Source organism: Dromaius novaehollandiae, chromosome 17, assembly GCF_036370855.1.
Source record: "Dromaius novaehollandiae isolate bDroNov1 chromosome 17, bDroNov1.hap1, whole genome shotgun sequence".
Lineage (NCBI taxonomy): Eukaryota > Metazoa > Chordata > Aves > Casuariiformes > Dromaiidae > Dromaius > Dromaius novaehollandiae.
This window is the reverse complement of record NC_088114.1, coordinates 11618510-11626387: the sequence shown is the minus strand read 5'-3', so window position 1 is coordinate 11626387 and position 7878 is coordinate 11618510. Positions and strand designations below refer to the sequence as shown.

Below are 7878 nucleotides of genomic sequence, written 5' to 3'. Positions count from 1 at the left end.
GAAATCTTCCTTTCATAATTAATCACTTTAACCTCTGAGAATGGCTCACTGCACCTGTCCCTCATTTTGAGCTGTGCTCTAATGTTCATTGTCACTGCAAGTTGTTCAATGGATGAAAAGGGGAGGGCAGAACAGTGGGTTTTTCCACTTACTCTGTCCCTATTCTGAGCCCTGGCAGACTCTTTCAGTAGAAGTGAAGTTTTTCTGCTAAGCAGCTAAGTGTCCAGGGATACCCTAGCATTATATCTAGGGAGAATCTGCACTGCAATCCTGCTCTTTTATTTAAAGGACAATCCTGTCTTTCCTCTTTTGAAGGAAGGCCCCATACACCATATCTGGTAATCACATCTATTGAATTAGATTTAAAGTGGACTCTGAAATCAGGTCAAGATAGTGCTGCTTAAATTTGACCAGGCTGCCCAGCATGAACAGGGTAAAGGCATAGCTAAATGGAGCATTAATCTTCACACAGAAGACTAAACCTTAAAAAAAAGAATCTGTTAAGAGTATTTTGAGAAAGCACCTTCCCATCCCAACCACAAGCCTTTACAGAACAACAAGAGGGTCTCAATCATAAGGCTTCTGCTGAATTTTTACTTTTATTTAGGCAGCAGACAGGACATTAAAGCAGCAGTTGATAGCAGCCACTAAGGGACCACTAGCTCTTACATCTGTACCAACCGCAGATGATATGGCTAGAACTTCAGTGTTCAAAAACATGGTGAAGGCTCAGAAGTAAGCTGTTACCACCTGAGGGCACCTCAAGCAAAGGTGGTGGTGTTCCAGCCTACGTTGCCAGCGCTGATCTCAAAGAAGCTGATATAGATTCTGAAAGGGAAGACAGACACCATTAGCTGCTGACTGCAGAGAAGAGAGTGCTACAGCCCTGCCAAGGTTCCTGCTGCAGAACACAGTTATGCTGTAGACCATCCCCCAGAACTTTATGCTTCTCTGGACTGCACTGTGTCTGTGAGTCACAGGTTTCCTTTTGCAGATTCTGGCAGGTGTTTGCTAGTGCTTCATTCCCCTCCCCACCTTTAATACCTTGTCTACTTGTGTTCTGGACTTCTTAGCATTATTCTCCTCCCTCTTAAGATCTCAGGATCCTGTATTTTAACTAAAGTGACAGAGTCACTTTTGGTACAGATTGGCATACATTCAGGAATGTGCAATAGAAACACTCCTATTTAAGTGGAAGTTTCATAGTAAACCTCTATCCACACCCAAGAGGCAGTGTGAAAATATTGATACATGTAGCTCACATTATCAATTCAGTAAAGTCATTGTGTCTGTACCTGGGCTTGCACATTACCTGTGTATGTGCACAATCTATGGGTACACAGAGTACCCAAATCCCTTCATCATTACAACCAAGATAAAGGTTTTACAGCTTTTCAGCTGAAAGTTGAAGTTAATGCAATTATTCCTTTCTTCTTTTTAATTTGAAAGTTACTCTATTGATTTGGCATTTAGCATTTTCAAGCAGATTGGTACTAGACCACCAAAGGACAAGTTTGGCATTAATAGTTTCAACATCTTTTGAAAGCCATGTCAGACAGATTGCTGCATGAGTTTACCTGTCAGCTGATATTTTCAGCTGTTTGTTCATCAGGTCACATAGCAACTTGGAATAGACCTTGTTCTCCTGGTCTCCTATCTTGCCAATGCTGTAGAGAAAGCACATAGCACAGGGCTCTGTGGAGCCTCCAAATGACATCACCTGATCAGGAGAGATCTGTATTGCTATATACTGTTGGAAAAAAGAAGAGAAATTTATCTTCACTTGTCATGGTGAGAAAAATTTTTCAGAGTCCCAGAACTGCAGTGAGAATAGGTATATACTGATCATTTATGCTTTTGAAACTCTCCTGCATGTACTTCATTGCATTCCCAGACCTCCTAAACATTTTCCTGCAAATCACTAAGATGAGGTGTAACACACCACCACAGACATTTCCACAATATTCCATTTGGGGATGGACACCGCTATCACAGCTCTTCTCTGTTGTGGAATGGCTGTTCTCCTAAATAAAAGTACAGTCCTATGCACTTAGGAGTGCTTTTTACCACTTACTAAAATGCAAGTGAATGGCTTGTTTCACTCTTGTTCTTACTAAGCAGCCCTGCAGCACAGATCCTTCCCTGCCTGCTGCCATCTCCTTGGATTTTTTCCCTCCATACCTTGCTTGGGATGTCCAAGGCTTTCATGTGTTGGCACCTGACTGTATAGATTTGCAGTTCACTCAAAGTGAAATTCATGGCTGTGTTAAGGGCTGGTACAAAGACATCTGCTACTTAAGCTTGGGAGGCTAAGTTCCTAATAGTTCTGGCTGGGTAAGGACAGTTGTGGGAGATACGGCTGCCCCTTGTATGCTGGGCTGCCCCTTGTATGCTGGGCTGCCCCTCTCTAGGCTTGAGTGAATCTCTCTGGCTGCTGGGCAGCGGATACTCTTGTCCTAGGTTTAATGCATGTTTGGGGTACAAAAGGAGAAAACCAATACACAGTCTTGAGTTCTTTATTTAAGTAGGCCCTGCTGAAACATTCCAAGTAGGGCAGGAGGCATGCATAGAAATCTGCTCCAGAGGGAAACAAATGCTTACTGCTTGCCAAATATTGCTGATCTTCCAGCAAAGACTAAGCACTGTAGATCAGTGTGTAAGCTAGCAGGTTGCAGTTAAAAAGGGGGGCTTGGATGCCCTGGCCAGGTACACTGCTGGAAGGAGGATCCCTGCAGTATTCTTTTCTTTACTGAAAGAGTTTTGGATAGTGAGCTCAGGTGCTCCCAGAGCTTGCTGACCTGCAGTACACTGAGGACCTTTTCCAAGCCATAGGGCTCCCTGGCTCTGTGGGAAGAGCCAGTGCCAGCAGCCGTTTGCAGTCACAGCTCCCACCCTGCATTCCACAGAGATTTTGCACCTCACTGGTTCCGGCTGCAGTCTTCCCTGCTGAGGTAAATGCAAGCTGACACAGCCGAGGTCTAGATCAACATCCCTCTCATTAAACAAAATACAGCCTAATCCTGCTTTTGTCCTTGATGGCAGGAAAAATAAGAGAATGTATCTATGTTAATATTAATGAACAGCCTGCAGTTTTCCCTGCTGCTAATACATAGTGTCAGATCCACACACACGGGAATACAGGGATCAGTTCCTCTGGCATTCATCTGGGTTCTGTTCTGTTCTTACCCACGTTTATTAGCAGCGCATCATTAGAACTCAGCAGCAGTTAACCCTCTTGCTAAAACAAGCTAGCCTGAGTACCAGGAGTTGTCTGGGTAATTAACCTTGGCCATCATTTACAGCTTGTTTGGGTGCAGGGTGCATCTGACTGCAGCAATACGGGATGAATGAAGATCCTGCTCAGGTACAACTTGCTCAGCCCTGTTGTCTGGCTGGATACCCTATGCTCTCAGCTAGCTTTAGGCCAAATGTAGGTATACAACTTTTAGGCACAAATGTAGGCCTTTAAACACCCACTCCAGAAGCAGGTTATTATTAAAAAAAAAAAAAAAAAATCTATCAAGCTGAAGGGTTAAGCACCACTCTTTTTTCTGTTTCAAACTTTCAAACTGCTCTAAAGTTTTTCCAGTACAAAAAGCTGTTTGATTAAAAGAAAAAAAAACCTAAAAAACCAAAACCACAGAGTATTTTTCCAAATGGTACCCTTTCCTGTGAAAGGAAAGCTCTGCATTCCAACCACTCTAATCCTTCCCCCTCTTTGTGTTATAACTAAAAGACTCTCCCTTTCCCATTGCCTGCTTTGTCACGAAGAGCTTGCATGTCCTCTCCAAAAATCACTTTGTTGTTCCCTGTATATCTCCAAGTCCCATTGCATATCCCTTCCACACTGCTGCACAAACCTGTTCCAGCTGCATCCCAGCCCTGGCCTCTAGCTTCCTATTCAGGGGTTGTTAGGCAAGAATCACCAGCTGACAAACCTTTCCTCCCCAAACAGAAAGTACTTGTTGGCTAGATTGATAAAGCCTTTGAATTTAGAAGGATAAGACACATCACTGTTTCACATAAGAATTTTGTTGTATTTCTCTATATGCAGCAAAAAAAAAAAAAAAGAAAGAAAAAAGTTACTCCTATTTATGGTTTAGCCCATTTTCTGTGGGACAAGGCTTATGCTAGCCTAACATATGTTTCTGAATATTCAGAACCAACTAACTTCAATCAAATTTGGTAGAGATATTAATTTCCTACACATATAATGTAACAGAATGATTACATAGAGTTCTGTTACTGTCCCCAGAGAAAGAAGGGCTCTTCATTAGGCAAAGAATCTGCCTGGAAGAAGTGTAGTAAAACCAGCCCTCTTCAGGTCTGTTGTTCACAGGACTGTTGGCTTTTTAACTGTGCATCATGTCAACTTGATGAGAACATCCATCCATGTACAGATATCTTTGACTTTCAGCTGTACAACAGATAGAAATGTTCTAATCAAAGTGCTAAACAGAATTTTTATTGGTCAAAGAAATGCCAGTACTATTAACCATCCCACCTCTGGTCATTACTTCAGAAACACCAGGCTGGCTAGAGCCTCCACTGGTCTCAAGTGGAGAAGTTAATGCCAGGTGACTACCTTCCTTCAAGCAGATGTTCAGAGGGCATCTTGGGCACTCAAAGAGTGTTATCACTGGGATGGTGTTATGCAAGGGGCTGATGGCTAGGCTGAAGCATATTTGCCTCCAAGTGCTTTAGGTATTAATCCCAGCAGCAGCAACCTTGTTCTTTGTGCTATTTTTTGTTGATATTTCACAAGCTCGTGGTGTTTTCCATCTAATACTGTTTTCTTGCATGTCATTTCTTTGGAAGGACTTTACTTAGCAGTTAGTGAAATGCTGACTACAGCAGCAGATGAGCTGGTGATGGTCTGCTTAGACCTAAGGAAAGGCACATGTTACTGAGGCTACATGGCTGTTATGGTATGATTCATAGCTTAACACGAATAACCAGGAAGAAGAGATTTTTTTCCCCTCTGCCCATGCAGGAGAAAGCTGAGCAGACTTAAAGCCTAGTGAGGAGAGCATGGGGGCCAGGAAAAGAAACTACTGCGAAGTGACACTAGGAAGCTAGGGATGGGCAGGGCTATTCCACAGTAATAAATGCAAATAATTGAGAACTGCATCACTGAAAGTGATACTGATGTGACTGCTATGCCTAAGCTGGTATCCATAGTACAAGCCTGTAATGCAGAACCTGACTGGAAGTGACTGAAGTTCTTAAAGCTTCCCTCCGAGATCCAGCTGAAATACTGCTTTAAAACAAGCTGACTGCTTCTCACTCCAGTGATGAAGGGGAAAAAAAATTCCTGGCCTCTCCATAACAGCTTCCTGGGTATCTCCTTATCAGTCTTCTTTTCTAGGCTAGAGAAAACAACATTTGAGCCTTGCATATTACATTCATTTCTCTAGTGTTTTTTTCCCCCTCTTAGGTGCACCTCTAATCTGCCTACCTCTTCCTTAAAGCAGAGTGCCTGAGGATGGCTAAGTACTTCTGCTGAGGCCTCCTGTTCTACCTTCTGCACAACACAGGATAACACAGTGCTCAGGAGTAAGGGAATTTAACTTTTATCCATGTTGTAATCCATAATAGCTCACCAAATCCTTTGCTCTTTAGAGAATTATTCTTTTTGTCTTTAGTGCAGTTTGATTTTTTCCTTGCTTTTCCCCCCCCCCCCCCTCAAAAATCAGCTACTGAATTAGCACTTTCTGACTTGGGAAGATATCTCCAGTTATCTTCCTGAGTTCTGACCCTGCCCCATGTACATACAAGCTGTTGTCATATGCACATTTCAGTCCATTGACCAAGACATTAACTCAAATGCTGGCTAGATCTACACATAAGACAGACTCCTGTGGGACTGTTTGAAACTTTCCCAATTTTGACAAAACCATGCTAGTGGTTTCATTGCTGTTTTCCTCTTACCATTTATAAGAGGTTCAGAAGTTTGCTCTAATATCTTCCAGTTATCCCACCAGACTTTTAAGGCTGGGTCTGTTTTTGCCCTTCTTCACATCTCAGGATGCTTCCACCTGTAGCAGTTATCAAACATTTGCTAGGAGTTCAGAGGCATCTGTTGCTATCTGAAGTAGTCTAGGGCAACTATTGACAGGGATGCTTTGTTTCCATGAAGAAGGAAGATTACTCAGGAACTTCAGATAACTCAGTGGGTAGAGAAAGGATTCTCAGGGCTGCTCAGTAGATCTTTCTGTAGATGCCAAAACTTCATTCTTTCTAAAGCATCAAAATATCATTCCCAAAGTAGGATAAGAAGCTTCTTCCTGAAGTGCTCCTTTACTAGTGAATACATAGGAATGGCACTTCACCAGGCTACTAATAATGAATAGCTGATTCACCTAAGTTACTGCTGCTACAGTGACTGAGGAATAGCTTACATTATAAAGCTTATAGCTCTGTAGAGACATCTTTACCCTGTTTTTCATGTTCATCAACAGCTTTCAGTAAACAACTGATACAACTGCTAGTGGCCTTTCAGGATTAATTAACAGAACCCTTACAAGACCCTTGGGAATGATAGTTGTTTCAAAGTGGTATTTCAGCACTTCACCTTAGAAGTGTACAGTTGTAGGTTTCAGCAGGTAAAAATTGCTACAGTTTGGTAATGAAACCAGCAGGTTGTTTTTACTCTGGTATTTTGACCATGAGTAATAAGACTTTGCACAAAGGTATTTTGTGAAATAAGCTCTTCTTCAGCTGTAATTACTATGCTACAGATAACATGGTGGGAGATAGCAAATGTGTATTCATCAGACAAATAAGCTGCAGAGTGAAGATTGTTTTTCACAGAGCTGGATTCTGGAGAGATACTATTATGCTACAGATAACATGGTGGGAGATAGCAAATGTGTATTCATCAGACAAATAAGCTGCAGAGTGAAGATTGTTTTTCACAGAGCTGGATTCTGGAGAGATACTATTGTACTTATATACCTAGTGTCTTGACACAGGCCTACATGAAATATAGTCATATACCAGGCTATTTCATATACTTTAAGTGATGATCACAACACAACTACCTTACAAAAAGCAAGTATCTGACATGTCTGTACAAAGCAGAGATTCTAAGTACTAGTGAGTCATTAGGTGCATTAGTTTAGATAGGGTATCACAGAAAAATAGCTCACAGCATAGACTCAGCTGACTATTAACAGAGAAAATATTCAAGCATCCAGACTTACCTGTGCTGGCTTGTCCATTGCTTTTGATAGCTGCTGAGTGAGCTCTCCTGTGAAAGATTCTGGAACTTTATCCTTGCTTATATTTGTGTTAACAATGAATTTAGGCATCTTTGGATTGTGAGAGGGTTTTCTTTAATCGTTCAGCTCAACTTATTCACAGCCCTATCTCTAACTCACCCACTCACTGTTAGACTACTCACCCAATGGGAAAGAAAGCATCTCAGGAGCCTTAAATAGCCAGTGTTGTGTTACCTTCCCCAGGTGCACCTGGAGGAGTGAGACTGCCACCTGAGAAAAGAGGCTGCACGTTCCATCTGCAGGCTATGGGCTGCTAATGCAGATAGTCACTCTAAGGCTTTCATAGGAGGAAATGTAGGCTTTTTACTCTCTGGAAATCAAAACATCCAACAATTATACTTCATTTTTGGATACAGTCTGATCATGGAAACCAGCGAAAGAACAAGTATTTCAGAGACCAAGTGTTTGAGAATGGGAGCGCTATAACATGACTTTTTTGCAACTTATGTAAAAAATGTGGACGGACTCTTCAACTGTGAGGTCTAGGGCTCTTTCAGTGGAATAGACCATAATAAAAAGCATCAGTAGCACGTGCAGTGGATGCAAGTGGATGCTCAACTGCGATGAAGTCGATAGAAAGATGCCTTAAAATCAG

At 42.0% G+C, this 7878-nt stretch overlaps 1 protein-coding gene across 1 annotated transcript; it reads right to left on the bottom strand.

The window, feature by feature from the left end:
- Positions 1-580: 580 nt before the first annotated feature.
- LOC112992800 (macrophage migration inhibitory factor-like) lies at positions 581-7442 on the bottom strand. Its single transcript, XM_026116043.2, has 3 exons — positions 7206-7442; positions 1578-1750; positions 581-828 (listed from the first exon to the last, which is right to left on the bottom strand). Exons 1-3 carry the CDS (start codon positions 7311-7313, stop codon positions 762-764), a joined length of 348 nt encoding a protein of 115 aa, XP_025971828.2. The 5' UTR covers positions 7314-7442; the 3' UTR covers positions 581-761.
- Positions 7443-7878: the final 436 nt, after the last annotated feature.